Here is an 18,921-nt window from a genome sequence, read left to right as displayed (position 1 = left end):
AGCGACTGCGTGCCGGGGGCCCGCCGGTCCCTCCGCCGGCGGTTGGCGCGGGGGAGACGCTCGCGGGGGACGGGGAGGCCGGGACCCGAGCCTTGGCGGGGGAGAGCGGTCCTGGCCGAGACCCGCGCGGGCCAGCGGCCGGGAGCGCCCGCGGGGGTCCGGGGGCGCCGGGCGGCTGCCTTGCCCAGGTTATTCCGGGAGAAGCCCGGCGCTGGGGCGGGCCCGGGCTTCGCTGGGGGCCGGGCGGCGCGGGGCGGGCCTGCCGGAGAGCACGCCCCCGCCCGCCCCGGGCCCGCCCCGCGCCGCCCGCCCGCCCGCTCCCGAGCCTCTGTCCCGGGCCTGGCCCGTGCGCGTCCGCCTGCTGAACCTGGGCACTGCCGGGCGCCTGGGCACGGGACTGGGCGGGGGCGCTGACCTCGGCCTAGGAGGCCTGGGATCCCCGAGCCACCCGCGGGGGCCTGGGAGTCGCACGCCCTCCTCGAACCTGTGCTGCTCGCTGCTGCTCGGCGGGGCGCGGCCAGGTGCCCCCCTCTCTCCCTCTCTTGTCTCCCTCCCCCACCCCGGTGCCCGCAGGTCGTCCTGTCCGCCCGCCCCGTCTCGCAGGGGTGTAGCCCGCTGCGGAGCTGACAGCCGCTCCGCGGCCACCCAGCCCAAACTCTCCGGAAGCGGCCCGAGCCGACAGGGCGCTCAGGCCGTCGCAGCTCCGGCGGACCCACTATTGGACCAGAGGCGCCGGCCCTCCTCCTGCGCCCAAACTTGGAGCACTTGACCTTTGGCTGCCAGAGGAGGCCAACTCGCGGGTGGCTGGACAGCTGCGGCACCTTGAGGGCATCTTGCCTGGGGTTCCAGGACCGTCGGCTGCACTCCGGGGCTCCCGGCTTTGCCTCTGGGATCCCGAGGTGGCCAGAGCCGGCGCATGGTGACTGAGACCGGGAGTCATGGATGTGTGCGCCCGTCTCGCCCTGTGGCTCCTCTGGGGGCTCCTCCTGCATCACGGCCAGAGCCTCAGCCAAAGCCACGGCGAGAAGGCGACCGGAACTGGCTCAGGGGCCGGTTCTGAGGAGTCCACTGCAGCAGGTAAGGCCTTGCCACGGGCAAGAACTGAGTTGCCCAAGTGGGGAAGTTGAACCCTGGGTCTCTGCATGTGCAGTGGATGGAGGCCCCACACATGGCACTGGCTGTTCTTAGTAGTCCAAGGAGTTCTTTCTGTTCAGGAGCCGTGACTACTGTCTCTCTGTCTCTCCGACAACTTCACTCATCCCTCCTCAGGGTGTCCTTTGTTGGCAGTGAAAGGAGGTCTGCCTTTGGGGTAGCTTGGCCTTGCAGGTCAGCAGGCCAAGACCCCTTCTCAGGACGACTTGACTGCGAGGGTGGCCTGCGCGGATGATAAGGCTGTTGCTCTTGGCCAGTTTCAGCACTTGGCAGCACAGGGAGGTTGAGGCTGCTTGGGTTGGTCAGGGAGAGCCAGGACCGGGCCAGCTCTGTTACTCCATAACGTAGTGTTGAGGTGTGCCGGGCTATTCCAGTAAGTGTGGGAAGCCAAGTCCCTCCCTTCCCCTAGGTGATCCGCTGTCTCCTAGCTGTGCCCCTTTGAAATAGCAAAGCAGCTCGTTCCTTAGATGGTTTCTGACTTACCGCCGTGGAGTTCAATGGCCTTTTCCTGAAACGGGCGTGATAAAATTCCTGGGACCACTTGTTGGCTTATTCTCTCTCTTCTGACTGATGAGGGTAGGAATTCTACGGTATTTTCGATCTGTCCTGGTTTTCCCTGTGCACCCAGGGAGCCTTGTCAAACAGCAGGAGCCCTGGAGTGCTGTGGCAGGAGAGCAGAGCACGTTTAAAATCCAGTTGTCGTATATGTGTGTGTGTGACTGGGTCACTTTGCTGTTCAGTAGAAAGTTGACAGAACACTGTAAACCAGCTATCATGGAAAAAATAAAAACCATTTGAAAAAAAAAATAAAACTGACTTGTTGTACATAAGGCTGAGAAGGAATTCAGTTTCGTATTCCCATGTCTCTCACCCTGTCACTGGGATTTGCCAGAAGCAGTGAACTCAGAGTGAGGAGAGTTTATAGCTGGGTTCTTTCTGTGGGTGGGCGAGCTGGAGTCAGTATCTGTTGATGACAGGGAGGAAAAGGAAGTGGAGGTCGTGGTGGCTAGGAAGTTTCGTGGACGGATGCAGAGGCTGGCTTTGGCCATAGACCCTTTCTTAGGAACCCCCCTTTTAAATTCCTTGACTGGGCTGGATATGATTGCAGGTACCCCAGGTGCTGGCTTCCAAGTGAGCCCAGCATTGCCCAATGTACCAGCATGGTACCTCGGCTGTTGCTTTGAAGATGGGCCCTTCTTGCCTGTGAATCCTGTTTCTCCAAACAGTGTCTCCTTGGCCCCTGACACCCAGCTCAATGCTTGGAAGGGGAGGACTGGTAGGCAGATGTAGGTCAAACTTTGAAAAAGACTAAAGGAGCATCTCTGCTGTTCCAGTGACATCCTTGTTTGTAATTGATAATATGTCCCTTTTTCACCCTGTAATATGAGCGCCTGACATAAAATGTGCATATATATACATATATTTTTTTTGGGGGGGGGAATGTGTTCTATATTTTAGACACACGCTGAAAAGGAAGACGTTTTGAAGTTAGATGTTGGCTAGCTATCAGGAAGATTTGTTCGTGTGTGTTCGTGTGCCTTCCGTAGGTCCTTCCAGCATCCCTTACAACGCTCCTGATTCGAGCTTATGGAAATAGCCCTCCATGTGTTGTAGGGGCCTGGCTGTGTGGATTATCCTACTTAGCCTTCTTTTTTTTTTTTTTTTTCTTTCTTCCTCTCAGTTCAGAAATTAGTTTGTCACCACCGTATACTGAATCCCAGGAAGTCTCAGAGACCCTGGTGCTGGAAGTGACTATGGTTTGGGGTAACCTGGAGGCCCCAGTTGCAGCTATTTGGTAGACTGTCCCCTTAGGACTGTCTGGGGCTTTGCCTGTGACTCAGATAGGAACTCATTTTTGCAAAGAGGTGGCCTAGGCTCATGAACTGGGCTCTGCTAAAGGGTTTGGTGAAGAGCTTCCTGTGCAGCCAGGAACTCTTGTAGCCTTTCCTGTCCCTCTGGAGCCTCAGAACACAGGTGTTTTACTTACCCTTAAAGCTGCCACCTTTTGGAATCAGATTCAACATATTTAGTCAATTTGTGTGTTCTCTAAAGTTTGTGTTTTACAGTCTCTCAGCTGGTTTTCCTACAAAAGTCTCAAAATTGTCCTTTTAGAATGAGGGGCAAGTGATGCCATCACCATTTTTGCTGGTGAAGAAACTGGATCCCGTGCTCATTTTTCCGATTCTTAAGTCCTAGACCTCTTCCATCTTCCATCTTCTTAGGGCCCCCCTCCTCCCCCATTAGAGGTGCACTGGGCAAGCCCAAGAGAACGTTGCTTCCTTCTGGCGAGTTAGGTAGGCCCCGGTGACTCTGCAGCAGAGATGCGAGAAAAGGGCGGGCTTTCTCTCCTCTGCAGAGTCTTCTGGGAGGGGGGGGTCCAGAGAATTTTTCTCTCTTTGGAGAGGTATATGCATTTTTTTCTCTCCTTGCATGTATATGCCTATTTTAAAGGTCTGCCCCTCCAGTGAAGGCAGATGCTCTGCGAGGAGACCCTCTCATTAGGCTGTGGAGAGGCCACTCCTGGCTCTTTGATGCCTGTACATGTAGCTGTGCTCAGTTACTTTCTCAGAAAAGATCTGTGCCTGACTGTGCTACCCTGAAGTCTGCACTTGTGAAACTGGCCTGGAATTGATGCTCGGAACTTCCCTTAGACGCTGGACTCACTGCCTGCAGAAACTCCACGTGTGTCCCGCAGAACGTGTGTGAGGGGTCGCAGGTGTGTCTGGAGTGGTGACTGCCAGAGCTGCTTGCGGGCCTCTCATCAGGAACTCTGCTTTGACTCAGCATAGCTCAAGCCGGGGCTCGGACGATAGATATGCTGGCAGTTTGCGGAGCGCGGCCGGACTTCTCATCAACCCCTCGTGGAGTGGGAGGCCGGAGTCCCGCCTGCCCACCCAGCTGGTTGCTCCTGCCTCCAGGGCTATAAATGGCCTGGCCATCTTGGTGGCTATGCTAATTTTAGCTGAGGGTGGCTCCCGGAACTGGACTGGGGCCAAGGGCAGGTGGGTGGGGCTTGGCCCAGGCTGGCATTGGGGGATGGGCAGAGGGGCCCACTAATCGTAGAGCAGCTAGGACAGCCTCTGCAGCCACACCCCAGCTTGGCCAGTCACCCTTAAGGTGGTTTCAGCATCGAATGGTGGACATCAGTTTCCTCATACGTCAAAGTAAGTGGGTTGGGAGGTCTGCTGTGGCACAGTGGGTTAAGGATCTGGCTTCATCACTGCAGCGGCTCGGGCTGGTGATGTCACCAGCTCCTGTGGTGTTTATTCAGCAAATATTTGAGTGCCTCCTCTGGGCCAGGCACTGTGTTTGGTGTTGGGAATTTAAGGATGAACCAAACAGTGACGTCCCCTGCCCTCATGAAGTTTACAGTCTAGTGGGAGCTCGACAAGCCACCAATCAATACCCCGTGGTAAGCGCTACGGAGGAAACAGAGGGTGGGGTGGGGGGTGATGGGAGGAGCGCAGGGACCCCCCTGCTAAGACGCTACTGACACCAGTGACATCAGCAGTCGTAACAACGTGCGTTTTTCCGTGCTTACCGTGTGGCCGGCACGATTCCAAACATTTTATTCCTTTTCATTCTTAGAACCATCCTGTGTGCTGGGTTGTACCCCTGGTTTATAAGCACGGAAATGGTCTTAGCGCAGTCAGGTGACTGCCCAAGGCTGTACAGACAGCAGGGATGAGCCCCAGAATTAGACCCCAGGCAGTCTGAGCCTTCTCCCACCTCCACCTCAGCCACTAGGCTGTACACTCTTTCAGAAGGGTGTGGTAAGCGCCGTAGTAGCGGTAGGATCCGTACATACAGAAGGCTGGGGAGGCCCAGAGCAGCAAGTGACTAACCCTGCCTGGGAGAGCTGGGGGAGGCCTTTCCGTTTCCCCCATAATTTTTCTCAGATCTGGAGGAGATCAAAAGTGGTTGCCTCGTTCAGAAATTGAGCAGTGGAAACATGAGTTAGTTTAACTTACTTTTTTGGGGGGGTCGCACCCTCAGCATGTGGAAGTTTCCAGGCCAAGAATCACATCTGCGCCACAGCAGCGGCCCGAGCTGCTGCAGTGATGATGCCAGATCCTTAACCCACTGTGCCACAGCAGACCTCCCAACCCACTTACTTTGACGTATGAGGAAACTGATGTCCAGAGAGGCTTCACAGAAGTTCCATAGTGGGTCACTGGTGGACCTAGGCAAGGACATTTGAGTCAGGGACCCTGACTTGGTTGGTTGTTCAACCCACAAGTCCAGTGAGGTGCTTGCTGCTTGCTACGTACTATGGAAGAACTTAAGGCTACCAAAGAAGTCTAGTCTGGGCGTGGGGGCGGGGATATATATTTAGAGAATATGAAATAAAACGTAATGGACAAGCTTAATGAAGCACAAAACCAAGCAGGGTGGATCCTGTGGGTTAAGGATTAAAAGAGCTCTGTGTGGGCAAAGCTAGGCTAAGGTGGCTGGAGAGGGCTTCCAAGAAGGAGGGCCTGGGGGGAGGCAGAGAGAGCTGGGTGGGGAGAGGTCTGACCTGAGAATTGTGGGAGGAAAGGGGGCACCAGAGATCCGAATTGCCCCTGTGAGCACAGGGGGACTGGCTCTTGGGCAGCTGAACAGTTACAGGGCTGAGTTGCTTCAGAGTTGGCCAGCTACCTTGCACGAGGGCCTGTAGACAGGAAGGATGCCCTCACGGGTGATCTGCAGCAGGTCTGACAACTACTATTACTCTAATTTTAAATTAATGATGAATGTAAATAATATTTGTAGACATCTGTCCTAATGTGACATGAAAATGCCTGTAATTTCTGTTGGTGAAAAAATCATATGATGGTGGGTTAGAATATATAATGAAAGGAAATGCTGACTTTCCGTGAGCGGTATTGAAAGTGTAAATGTAAATGAAAGAAAAGGTATAATTTCTTCCCCACCCAAATTCATAGGCCTCCCTGAATTCTTCTCATGGGTCCCTTAGGAATGAGGGGCCTTCATGTTAAGAATTGCTGTTCTTGGATTTCCCGTTGTGGTTCAGGGGTAATGAACCTGACTAGTATTCATGAGGTTGCGGGTTTGATCCCTGGGCCCACTCAGTGGGTTAAGGATCTGGTGTTGCCTTGGAACCTCCATATGCCATGGGTGTGGGCATAAAAGGCAAAAAAAAAAAAAAAAAAAAAAAAAAAAAAAAAAAAGGATTCCTGTCTCTGATAAGGAAGGATGAGGGCTTGAGGGGAGGCTTTCCTAGGTCTCCACAGGCCTTGGGGTTGAGCCCAGAGGCCCCTCATTTCCTGCTGGGTAGCTTTGAGATCCATTGCTGAGTGACTTGATGGGCATGCTGTGGTTTATTTCCCTTTGAGGGAAATGATTCTCCAGGAAACGCAGCCGCTCTGGCTGTCAGACTTTTTGGGAGAGAGAAAGATACCAAACTGGGTCTCCAACAGAACTTTTTTTTTTTGGTTACTGCTGGTAAAAAAAAGTGAACTCGTAAGATACATAACTAAGTATAAAGAATAATACAATGAATACCCAGTGTGCCCACAAGACAGTTTAAGAAATCAAGTAATAACAATACAGAGCTTTCTTTATTACCCCGGATACTTTGTATCAATTGCTAATGGAACACAGAGCACATTGTGCATAGGCTTTTGCTCTCTTGCAAGTGTAAGCTCCTGCTGAAAGAAGGGAGGAAGGGTTGTACTTTATTAATCTCTGCTTTTATGGTGCCCAGCCTCAAACCTCTGTTAAGGTTTGTTGGAAAAGCTGGAATCAGGGCCTGTTTGAATGGATTATATTTTCTCTCTTGCTTTCAAACCTTCTCATACATCTTGGTACACCTTCTGGGCTTTTCATCAACCCTTGGAGGTCTTGCTCACTGAGGGCGCTTTCGTATTTTCATTCAAGCTCAGATCTGCTTATCCGTTTTCAGTCTATTCTTTTATCCTTAACTTTGGAAGTAGGTAGAGCAGGTTTTTTTTTTTTTTTTTCCTCTATGTCCATTTTATTGTATTATTATTATTATTTTTTGCCTTTTTACCATTTCTTGGGCCGCTCCTGCGGCACATGGAGGTTCCAGGCTAGGGGTTGAATCGGAGCTGTAGCTGCCGGGCTATACCACAGCCACAGCAACTCGGGATCCGAGCCGTGTCTGCAGCCTACACCACAGCTCATGGCAATGCCGGATCCTTAACCCACTGAGCAAGGCCAGGGCTCGAACCCGTAACTTCATGGTTCCTAGTTGGATTTGTTAACCACTGCGCCACGATAGGAACTCCTCTATGTCCATTTTAAAGGTGAAGAATTTATAGCTGAGAAATTTGTGTTCTTGGTCACAAAAGCTAAAAAAAAAAATGTGGCAGGATCAGAACCATAACTCTGGGGATCTGTATATCAAGCCTATGCTATTTTTTTTCTTTCTCATTTTTTTTTTGGCATGTGGGAGTTCCCTGGCCCAGGGATGGAACCTGTGCCTCAGCAGTGACAACGCTGGCCAGCAGGACCTCCTTTCTCTCTTTTATTTATTTTTTATTTTATTTTATTTTATTTTATTTTATTTTTTGCCTTTTCTAGGGCCTTTCCTGCGGCACATGGAGGTGCCCAAGCTAGGGGTCTAATCGGAGCTGTAGCCTCCAGCCTATGCCAGAGCCACAGCAATGCAGGATCTGAGCCATGTCTGCAACCTACACCACAGCTCATGGCAACACCAGATCCTCAACCCACTGAGCAAGGCCAGGGATCGAACCCGAAACCTCATGGTTCCTAGTCGGATTTGTTAACCACTGAGCTATGACGGGAACTCCCCTTTCTCTCTTTTAAAACTTGAAGTATAAGTCCTTGATTTTGTGTGTGTGTGTGTGTGCCTCACCCTTGGCATATGTAAGTTCCCAGGCCAGGGGTTGAATCAGAGCTGTAGCTGCTGGCCTATGCCACGGCCATAGCAACGCCAGATCTGAGCTGTGTCTGCATCCTACACCACAGCTCATGGCAACTCCGGATCCTTAACCCACTGAGCGGGGCCAGGGATCGAACCTGTGTCCTCATGGATACTAGTGGAGTTCCTATTCAATGAGCCACAATGGGAACTCTTTTTTTTTTTTTTTTAATAATTTTCCTATCCCCCCCAGGGCTGATTAGTTTATTTTGCTTTTTAGGGCTACATGTGAGGCATATGGGAGCTCCCAGGCTAGGAGTCAAATCGGGGCTGCAGCTACCAGCCTATACCACAGCCACAGCAATGTAGGACCTAAGCCGCGTCTGAGACCTACACTGCCGCTCACAGCAATGCCAGATCCTTAACCCACTGAGCGAGGCCCAGGATTGAACCCGCGTCCTCTGAATGCTCGGTGGGTTTGTTACTGCTGAGCCACAGCGGGACCTCCCCCTTGATGTTATTTTATCAGCACATTCATTACCTGTCCGTGATTCCCTCACCAGGCTGGCGTGCAGCGCCTCAGCCCCAGTGGTCCTGCTCTAGCCCTTGTTAACGAAGGTGTTTAAATAGTCTAGTCCCCTGCCGCAAAGAGCTGCCCTGGAGGATGGTGGAGTTACCAGTATATGTGCCTGCCTGCCTGTCTTGATAGAAACTCCTCAAGGGTTAGGACAGCAAGCTCCCAGCACAAACTTGGCTTGTGGTCTACTTTACATACTGTAGAGTTTGTAAAAGTGAATCGAAGGGGATTTATTGTCTGGTTTTGATCCTACTGTAGTTTACTAGGCCCTTGTTTAGAAGTTGAAAAAAATTTTCCTTCGAAAGGGCTAGGTAAAGTAGAAGAAGTTAAGTTTCACTTATTTAGAAAGGTCCTTGCTTGTTTGTTTTATTTATTTACTTACTTTGCTTTTTAGGGCGACACCTGTGGCATATGGAAGTTCCCAAGCTAGGCGTCGAATTGGAACTGCAGCTACTGGCCTACACCACGGCCACTGCAGCTGCTGGCCTACACCATCATCCTGGATGCAGGATCCGAACTGGTCTGCAGTACACCAGAGCTCACCGCAACGCCAGATCCTTAACCCAGTGGAACCCAGATTCGTTTCCACTGCGCCTTGATGGGAACTCTTAGAAAGTTCACTGTTTTAGAATTTCTCATGTTTTTTGTTTGTGTTAAAAAATTCGCCCAGAACAGTTTGAGTCCAACAGCCTCACTTCACTTGGAAGAAGTTTGTCTAGGATTTTAAGGAAACCAAACTCGTCTTGTTGCAGGCCCTATCAGGAGAACGCAGGTAAGAGTACCTGGAGGAGGTCGCATAGTGGCACAGCGGAAATGAAACCGACTAGGAACCATGAGGCTGTGGGTTCGAACCCTGGCCTCGCTCAGTGGGTTAAGGATCCGGTGTTGTCGTGAGCTGTGGTGTAGGTCCCAGATGAGATTCGTATCTGGAGTTGCTGTGGCTCTGGCCTATGCTGGCAGCTACAGCTCTGATTAGACCCCTGGCCTGGGAACCTGCATATGCTGCAGGTGTGGCCCTAAAAAGCCCCCCAAAAAAGGCAAAAAAAAAAAAAAAAGGAGCTGGGAGACTATCTAATCCCACAAAGAACCTGTGTGCGGTGGGGAGGAGAGTTGAGCAATGAGTGGGTGGGGCTGGGTGGAAGCTGTGATGAGATGATTGGTTTTGGTTGGCAGAAGGGTTTGAGTTGGCCACAGCCACAGACGTAAATATCCGGATCTGGGGGGGCTGAAGAGTTCCAGCTCCTTTTCTCACTCTCAGTGCACCCTTTGGAGGGTAAGTCACCGCATCTCTCGGCCTCGGTGTTTCATTTGTAGAGCGGGCATGACACTCACGCCTGTCTGCAGCGAGGATGACGTGAGACAACTGATGCGGGGCAGGGGCTTTATAAACTCCGAGGTTCAGCACCGCTGGGGAGAGTTGGGTCCTCTCAACCTTTGCTCTCGTGGACCTGAAAAGCCTCGGTCCAAATCTCAGCCTCTCCTTGTGGCAGCACCTTTCCAACGGAAGTTGCTTCTTGAACCTGCTACCCTTGCGTTGTTTTACTTCAGGGGGCCCCATGGGGCTTACGTGGGACTCTGGGTGTGTTCAGGCTGGGCTTTTCCTCATGGCTGACTCTAGGCTGCAGGGAAGCTGTTGGCGAAGGCTGGGTGCTGCTGTTTCACTTGATTTCTGGTCCATATCCCCTTCCTTTTACTGGGTATCACCACTTCCCTGGCCCCACCTGCAGACCTGAAACGGCTACCAGAGGGGCCTGGTTCCCACCTGCATTGGTGCGTAACAAAGTATCCCCCAGTTAGTGGCTGCAAATAGCAAACACTTACTATTTTCAGTTTTTGTGGGTTGGGAATCTGGGTGCTGCTTAGTGGGGTGCCTCTAGCTCAAGGTCTCTCGTGGAGTTGAAGTCAGGCTCTTGGGCTAGGGCTCCAAGGCTTAGTTGGGGGGTATTTGACACACTCTCTATTTTTTTTTGGCCATGCCTGTGGCATGTGGAAGTTCCTGAGCCAGGGATCAAACCCGTGCCACAGCAACAGTCTGAGCTGCTGCAGTGGCAACGCCAGATCCCTGGCCCACTGTGCTGTAAGGGAACTCCTGGGGGAGGGTATTTGCTTTCAAGCTCATATATGTGGTTGTTGGGAGGCCTTGGTCCCTTGGCACATGGGCCTCCTCACTGGGTGGCCTCATGACCTGGCAGTTGGCTTCCCCCAGGACAAGTGAGCCAGGAGCGCACAACGGGGAAGCCGCATCTTTTTACTGCCTAATCGTGTAGTTTGGATGCCACAAATGCTGCCACCTTCTGTTTGTTAGAAGCAAGTCAAGGGAGTTCCCTGGTAGCCTAGTGGTTAAGGATTTGGCATGGTCACTGCCGTGCTTCAGGTTTGGTCCCTGGCTCAGGAACTTTTGCATGCTGTGGGTGTGGCCAAAAAAAAATTAGTCTAGCCCCCACTCAAGGGAAGGGATGACTCACAGGCATGACCTGCAGGCGGGCAGGGGTCACTGGGGGCCCCCGTAGAGGACGCCTAGGATAGGATAGCATTCTAGGGCCACGATCTTGGGAGCGATGGCTGCTAGGTGCTACATCCTCTTAGCTTTTCTCCAATTTCCTTTGCTTGCCTCCTGGAGTCTGGTGGAGTCTGTCTTCCCTCTGGTATTGTGTCCTCTGGTTCAGTTCACGTGTGACTTCATTGCTTTGACATGGAGAGTTGATGGCCCTTCCTTCTGTACTCCTCCCCTGTTTTAGACCCAGTCTGAAACTAGCTTTTTAGCCTGGGTTCTGGTCCTGTCTCCCAGCTCCTTGTTGGTACCTTCCATGCTGGAGCACAGTGTGTAGCCAGTGACCTTGGAGTTGCTACGCACCGGTTTGGCTAATGAGAGCCAGACTTACAAGGGGCCCTGGGACTTACACATGGACAGTTGAAAAACTTACTCTGAGCTTTTGGGCTCTTGGTGCTGGCTGCTAGGGCTTAGCATCCTGGTAGGTCAGAGCTAAGAGGGCGTTCAAGTACCATCTCTCCTCAACTCCTCCATTTGCACACGACAGGAACACATTTGTCCAAGGTCTCTGTTGAGGCCAGAATCTCATTTTGTCTGATTATCATTCACATGCTGTTCCCACACTGTCATGGAGCCTCTTTCCCCTAAAGTAGCCGGTGTGGGTTGTTAGGGGATCTGAGGCCTGCACAGAGGACGACCAGAAAGCAGTCAACAATACCGTCTTGTGTTCACAGCCCTGGGCTGGGCCGAATGGGAAGTATGCAAAGTCAGTGTCAAGGGGTGCCCAGCGAGGGAGCCTTTGCATGAGGCACCGGAAAAGACGCCCAGGACTGTCTGTGGCGTATGGTGGCCCACATCTGTATTCTGTGCTCCCTTGGCAATTTCATTTCAAGCAAGGAGAGGCCTGTTTGTTGGCATGCACAGAGCAGGCTTCCTGCAGAGCTGCGTCAGAGCGTTGTACTGCTGTCTCACTGGTGTTCGGCTCAGCTGGTTGCATGATGTCTAGATTTGGGGGCCTCTATAGGCGGGTAGATGTGTCTGAAGCCCTGTAGGGTTACTCATGGCTGCCCGAAAGGTGCCAAGGGGAAGCTTTACTGGACACTGAGAATTTGACAAAGCCTTGCTTGTGTTGGCACAACTTGCTAGAGCAGGGCTTGAATAGGGACGGCTCTGGCCCTGTCATGCTAATCAGAGTGGAGTAGATTTTTTCAGTGAGAAGCCATGCGAAGAAAAACCTGACGTGAGCCTGCAGCACTGTACTTTTGTTTTCCGCTGGGGAGCTTGGAATAGAGATGCTGAGGCTCTAAAGCCCTTTGTGGGTAGGAATTTCCTCCCTGACCCAGGGTTCTGGCCCCGGACCACTTTGCCCACTTCGTCTTCCTCTGTCCCCCTCTCTGTGTCTTGGCCCAGCCAGGCTTTTTTTCTTTGTCCTGGTCTGCAGAACATACTGTATTCGGCTTCTCTTTTGTCTTTCTTGCCTCCCAGAGTGTCCTCCCTTCTCTTCCTTCCTTCCTACCTGGCCTCTCCATCCTCTGCGAAGTGTTCGTGATGTCAGTGCTAGCTGCAGGTTCTTCTCGTCTCTGATCAGACGCCAGTAGCACTTGCTGCACCTGCAGTACCCTGTGCCCAGCACACCCTGCTCATGCCTCGTAAAGCAAGAGGTGGCTTGATGGGCCTGAGCCCTTACTGACAGTATGACCCAACCTACATTTTCCTCACTTGAAGATGGGATTAAAATTTCTCTGAAAGGGGAGTTCCCATGTGCCTCAGCGGTAATGAACCTATTATCTGTGAGGACACAGGTTCGATCCCTGGCCTTGCTCTGTGGGTTAAGGATCTGGCATTGCCGTGAGCTGGGGTGTAGGTCGCCAGAGGGGCTGGGACCTGGCGTTGCTGTGGCTGTGGTGTAGGCTGGGGGCTGCAGCTCCAGTTTGACCCCTAGCCTGGGAACCTCCATGTGCTGCGGGTGCGGCCCTAAAAAGACTAAAGAAAAGTTATTTGAAAGGGTTGTACAGCTTTTCAAGCCTTTTCCTCCGCATGCTTTCCTCTCTCCCGAGGGCAAGAGCCACGTCTGTTTTCTGACCATAGCACCATCCTTGGTTATCGATCCCGGTGCTGGTCCAAGAGCACATGCCTGGTGGGTATTTGTTGGATACAGAGATGAGTAATAATGCGTTGCCCCTGGATTGAGGAGTCATGGGGGTGGGTGCCAAGTAAATTGATGCCAGTTCCTATGAAAAGCTTTGGGCGGAGGGGTGGAGTTCACGTTGCAGGTGATTTCTGAGGCATCCTGTGGGCACTATTTTTTCTGCTGCCTGGTACTTCGTCCCTATTGATTGGGTACCCGCTGAAGCTGCGCTCAGAGACAGTTGTCCTCACTGGGGGATGGTTCGGCCCTGGCCTCTGGCCGGCAGTCTTTGTTTGCCACAGTGGCTGGCTGCGGTAGGAATGGGGTAGGGCTGTGCTGGCGGAGGCCTGACATGAGACTGGAGGCAAGGCTTCCTTGGGTCCTGCTGCTCCCTGCCTTTGGTTCCGTGGCCCACACGGGTTCCCCGGAGGTCAGATTTGAGGCAGCCGGTTGAGCAGCACCGTGTCCCTTAGCCTGGCTTGTGGGATGGCGGAGGGGCTTGGTGTGCAGCAGGGAGAGAGGACAGTCCAGAGTGGGGATCGCTGGCGTTCCGAGTGTTGTCTCGGATGCTGAGCCTCCCTGGGCCGCAGGGACCTCTAGCCTGGCAGACGTCACACCAGCTCTCCTTCAAGGCGTTAGGGAGACGCAGCAGGGAGACTGGGTGAAGGGGGCAAAGGTATCAGACAGCGGTGACAGCATGGCCCACCTGGGACAAACCCGTCCTTTTCCACTGTGAGCCACACTTGGAGAGCTCCTGGCTGCCTAGTGTTGTGTTCTGGCCTAGGTAATGGCCAGAAACCTCACCCACAGCCGGGCAGGCGGGCAGGCGGGCGGGCTTCCAGGTCTCACACGCTTCTCATTTCTCCAGTGAGATTCAGTAGCTCAGCTCCTGATTGGCCTCTCTGGGTTATCTTAGCGCTCTCAGAAAGCTCTTAGAACTCTCATCACTACAATGTACATTAAAACAAATGTGCCTGTGTTTGCCAAGTTCCCAGAGCCAGCATCTGGAATGTAGGACCAGGGGAGCTGGGTGCCCTTCGAGTGTAACACATACACGGGTTAGGAAGCAGCTTGTGTCTGTGTGTTTGTGCCTGTGTGTTGCTGGGTACTCAGACCTGTGGAGGTCTTGCTGCAAGAAACTTTTGCTGACAAGAGCAAAGTTCACTGGAACTCATACTGCGTATCGCTAAAGAGATCAATATGTAATTAAGACAACTCACACGACTGTAATGATAAGAGTGACATGAGAGCTACCATTTATTGAGCACCTGTATCTTCTAGGCACTGGGCTAGGAGCTTTGCATCTGTGTAACAACCCTTAAAGGCGGACATTTTTTTCTCATTTTATAGATGGGGAAGCTGTAACTCTGAGAATTGGAGTCATTGTCCCAAGGTGACTAAGCCTGGATTTGAATTTAGGTTCATCTGACCCAGAGGCCAGTGCTGTTCCTATTTTTGTTTAATAACGTTGAGAGGGAGGAAACAGCTCTGTGGACTTCAGTATAGATGTGCATTTGGGTTAAAAAGCAGGCACCTTGTCAGACTGTTAGCGGCATTAGTTTGTTCTGTCACCTCAGTGGCCTGGAATCAGCTGGGATTAGAACTTGGGGCTTGGGGAGGGGAATGGGAGAGCGCATTCCCCTAGGAACTCTGCGTGGGAGTGCCATGTGTCCCCACGGCATCTTCCACAAGCAGCGTACGGCTGAGCGCTCGTGGGTACGGGCTTTGGGATAAAGTGAATCCACGCGGCGTTTTACCCTTCATTTAACCTGTTCGTCGGGTGAACACCGAGGTCCTGCTGCAGAGCACGGGGAACGGTGTTCAGTACCCTGTGCTAAACCAGAAGGGAAAACAGTATGAAAAAGTACGTATGTGTATAACTGAGTCGCTTTGCCGTGTAGCACAAGTGAAGCTGTGCTCCCCTTCCCCTGCCCGGGGAAGCACTGAGTGGGATTGGGAAGCCAGGGCGCGTACTGACATTGTCCTTGATTGTGAGGCCCTGTTTATTGAGCACCTGCTGCACGTGAGGACTGAGCTAGCTCCTCTGACATACACGGTCTGGTTTCATCCTCGCAGTGGGTCTCCCGTTTTATAGCTTCTCGCGCAAGGCAATCTAAGGTCTGTGCCCTGTGACTGGTAACCTGCGGTCCTGTTGGAAAACGAGGCCACCTCTGCCCGGAGAGATCAGGGAAGCTTTATGGAGGAGGAAGCAGCTTAATAGGTCTTCAGAAATAGAAGGTAGATTGCAGGAAGCTTCCCAGTCAGAGGACGTGCCTTGGATAAAGGCATGGAGTAGGACAATGTGAAGAGTCTTTAGGGGACATTAGGTGGCCCAGGTCGGCTGGAGAGGGGCCTCTCTGAAGGAGAGAACTCTAAATAAGGCAAAAAAAGAAAAAAAGATGAATTGAGGACAGATAATGGAGGGCCTCAGTGTCAGGCGAAAGAGTTTGGACTTGCCTTTGTAGGCCGTGAGTAGTCCCTGCAGGTCTTGAGCAGGGGAGAGTCGTGACCTGACCTTTCCTTCGGGAGATAATCTCACGGAATGTGCATGATGCCTTGGTAGGGAGCTTGGAGGCAGGGAGTCTAGGCAGGGGCCTGCGGTTTTTCACGAGCAGAGCTCAGGTCTGCATGGTGGAGGCAGCATCAGAAGGACCTAAGCGTTTAAGTGTAGGGAGGGAAGGAAAGAGACACCCATGTTTTGGGTGTGGGGAACGAGGAGCCTGGGGTGCCCTCAACAGAAAATCCGTGGCACTCAGAAGGAGGCCAGGCTGGGGCTGATGCCTAGAGGGTGGCTGACTTCTTCGGAAGGGCCGGGCAGGGACTGCTCTCACGGCACTCTCTCTAGGAGCCCATCAAGTCTCTTCTTTCCCTGCCCGTTTGGCGTCTCTCCATTCCGGATGAGTTTTCTGATGCCAGTGAAGGGAAAGGATTGGCCTGAGGTCGCACGGGAGATCCTTGGTGGATTCCGAGTCTGAGAGTCCAGGTCTCTTGCTTTTAGTTATTAAGCTTTCTATCAAAGTTGGGCCTTCACTGTAGGAAATTCAGAGGATCTCGGAGGTAGGAGAACCTGGGATCAGCTCCAGGCTTTGCCATGTTCCGTTCATGAGGTCTCGAGCAGATGGCTTGTTCTCTCTGAGCCTTTCGTTTCCAGCTTTGCAGCGGCTGGACTCTTAATCTCTACCTCTCGGAGGCAGCGGAGGCCAGGGCGTTTTGTGAAGCGCGCCACAGCTGTGCGGGGTGTTACTCCGCGATCACGGCTTGGGTTGGGGCCGTATGTATAGTGAATATTTTGGCCCAATAAGAGCGGACTTAAACTCACAGTTTTGCATGGAAGAGCTTTCTCTTTAGGCCACGCAGTCACCTGCAGTTGGGGCTTCAGGTCTGGGAACACACGCCGTTTTCCACAGTCACACATGTCTGATTGTCTGTGCTGGAACAGAGGTGCCGAAGGAAGCCCGAGCGATGCTACCCTGTCAGGTGTCCTTGGCTGAGAGAAGGTGATTCCCATCCCTCTCCCCCGGGGCTTCCTCCAGCCCCAGCTGGCTCGAGGTGGCGAGCAGAGTGGTAGCCGGTTTAGGCTGTGCTTTGGGGGGAAGCTCCTGCTAGGCTAGAGTAGCTGTGTCTCGGGACAGAGGCACCAGGGCGCCCTGCTGGTCACAGCTGGTGCCTGGAGTCCTCCTGTGGTCCCTCTTCGGTTTAGCGTCCATGTTCCTGAGCCCTCCTGACCGGGGAGGAGGCTGCTCATGTATTGTCACGTAGCAGGTCTGGGGTTGTCTCAGCTCATTGTCGAGGGGCAGCCTGAAACTGCTGTCGGGTCTGATGTCTTGTCACACACCCTCTGAGAGAGTGGGAGGGTGATTGCAAGAAGGTTTTTTTTTTTTTGGTCGTTTTTAGGTCGGCACACAGAGGTTCCCAGGCTAGGGGCTGAATTGGAGCTGTAGCTGCTGGCCTACACCACAGCCACAGCAACCTGGGATCCAGGCTGAGTCTGTGACCTACACCACAGCTGATGGCAGTGCCAGATCTTTAACTCACTGAGCGAGGCCAGGGATTGAACCCGTGTCCTCATGGATACTAGTTGGTTTCGTTACCGCTGAGCCACAATGGGAACGCTGCAAGATTTTCTTTTCATTTTTTGCCGCCCCTTGGCATATGGAGTTCAGGGCCAGGGATCAGATTCGAACACAGTTGCGACCCAAGCCTACAGGAACACTGTGCTGGGCCGGGGATAGAACCTGCGTCCCAGTGCTTCCAAGATGCCACCGATCCCATTGTGCCACAGAGGGAGCTCTATAAGAAGATTTTCTGATTAATAAAATAGCTGCTTACTGTTTTGTAGCTTCTGTCTTTTTTTTATTGTCTTTTTGCCGTTTCTTGGGCCACTCCCGCTGCATATGGAGGTTCCCAGGCTAGGGGTCGAATCAGAGCTGTAGCCACCGGCCTACGCCAGGGCCACAGCAACTTGGGATCCGAGCCGCGTCTGCAACCTACACCACAGCTCACGGCAACGCCGGATCCTTAACCCACTGAGCAATGGCAGGGATCGAACCCGCAACCTCATGGTTCCTAGTTGGATTCGTTAACCACTGCGCCACGACGGGAACTCCTGTAGCTTCTGTCTTAATGCATTTTCTTTCCACTGTTTCTCTTGAACCTTTCTCCCCCCTTTTTCTTCCCTCTTTCCAGCTTAGTTCTCTTGAGTCTTCATGGCTTTCTTTCTGAAATAGCTAGTTTTTAAAAAAAGAACACTAAATACCCTGGTTCTTCCCCTCTCTTTACTATCTTATGTCTCCCCTCTCTTTACTCTCTTGGGTCTCCTAGGTTCTCGCTTTTTCTTACAACCTTGTTTTTCACCTCTCAGTGACAACTGGAGAAGTGTGGCTACCCCTGGAACAGTTGTCAGGCAGAGGACTGAGCCTTAGGAAACATGATGTTTGTTGGCTTTTAAGATCTTTTTTTTTTTTTTTGGTCCAGATCCATGGCGTGTGGAAATTCCCGGGCCAGAGATTGAACCTGTGTGGCAGCAGCAACCCAAGCTGCTGCAGTGACAATGCCGGGTCCTCAACCCACTGTGCCGTAGGAGAACTCCTGTGTATAATATCTTGTCATTAACTTGAACAAGGCTCCTTCCCCCTTCATGCCTCAGTTTTCACGTTTGCCCCCTGGTGTACCATGCAGCTCAATTCTTACGAGCCCCGAAGTCATTTTCACTTTGGAAAACCCCCCTTTAAAATACAAGCATTACTGGGTTGAGGGTACTCTGGACTGGGAATCAGAACTAGCCTTCGGGAGTTCCTGCTGTGTCACAGAGGGTTAAGGATCCAGCATTGCTGGATAGGTCACAGCTGCGGCTCAGATTCTATCCCTGGCCTGGGAACTCCATGTGCCTTGGGGGTGGGGGTGGCGGTGGCGGGCGGGGAGAAGAACTAGCCTTTGCTAGCTTTTCAATGTGGATTTGGTGGTTAGGGTTCAGCCCCGGGAGGGTAGGTCCCAGTAGGACACTGGGGAGGGGCTAGGACCCGGCAAGAGGGGAGTTCTTGGTTTACTGATGTAGCGGAGGTGTCGGGGTCTCATGCTTGACGCTGCCTCTCTAGCAGCCCGCACCCAGCTGCTCTTCCTGAGCTGAGCACGTGCCTGTGCTCTCAGCCAGAAGTCAGAGCTTGGCGAGGCCGGACTCCCCCCGGAATTCGGTGATGAAAATTAGGGCACTTGAGCAGATCTAA

General features: G+C 52.7%; 1 protein-coding gene across 14 annotated transcripts in view; it reads left to right on the top strand.

Annotated features, from left to right (window-relative positions):
- The first annotated feature begins 322 nt into the window (after nt 1-322).
- STIM1 (stromal interaction molecule 1) overlaps nt 323-18,921 on the top strand; it is a 201,322-nt gene continuing 182,723 nt past the window's right edge. For 13 of the 14 annotated variants that reach the window (XR_014814225.1, XM_021101954.2, XM_084974052.1 and 10 more), the window contains exon 1: nt 323-1,077. Coding sequence is in view for 12 of the 14 variants with exons in the window: in XM_021101954.2 (XP_020957613.1) it covers nt 939-1,077 (139 nt within the window). In the remaining 2 variants the exon portion in view is untranslated. 14 annotated transcript variants of the gene reach the window in all.

The sequence above is a fragment of the Sus scrofa genome, chromosome 9, assembly GCF_054392235.1.
Source record: "Sus scrofa isolate SSC_HxYL_T2T_F1_AM1 chromosome 9, Sscrofa_HxYL_maternal_Yorkshire_Landrace_v2.0, whole genome shotgun sequence".
Lineage (NCBI taxonomy): Eukaryota > Metazoa > Chordata > Mammalia > Artiodactyla > Suidae > Sus > Sus scrofa.
The sequence above is the reverse complement of the archived record's forward strand: the minus strand, read 5'-3'. Positions and strand labels throughout refer to the sequence as shown.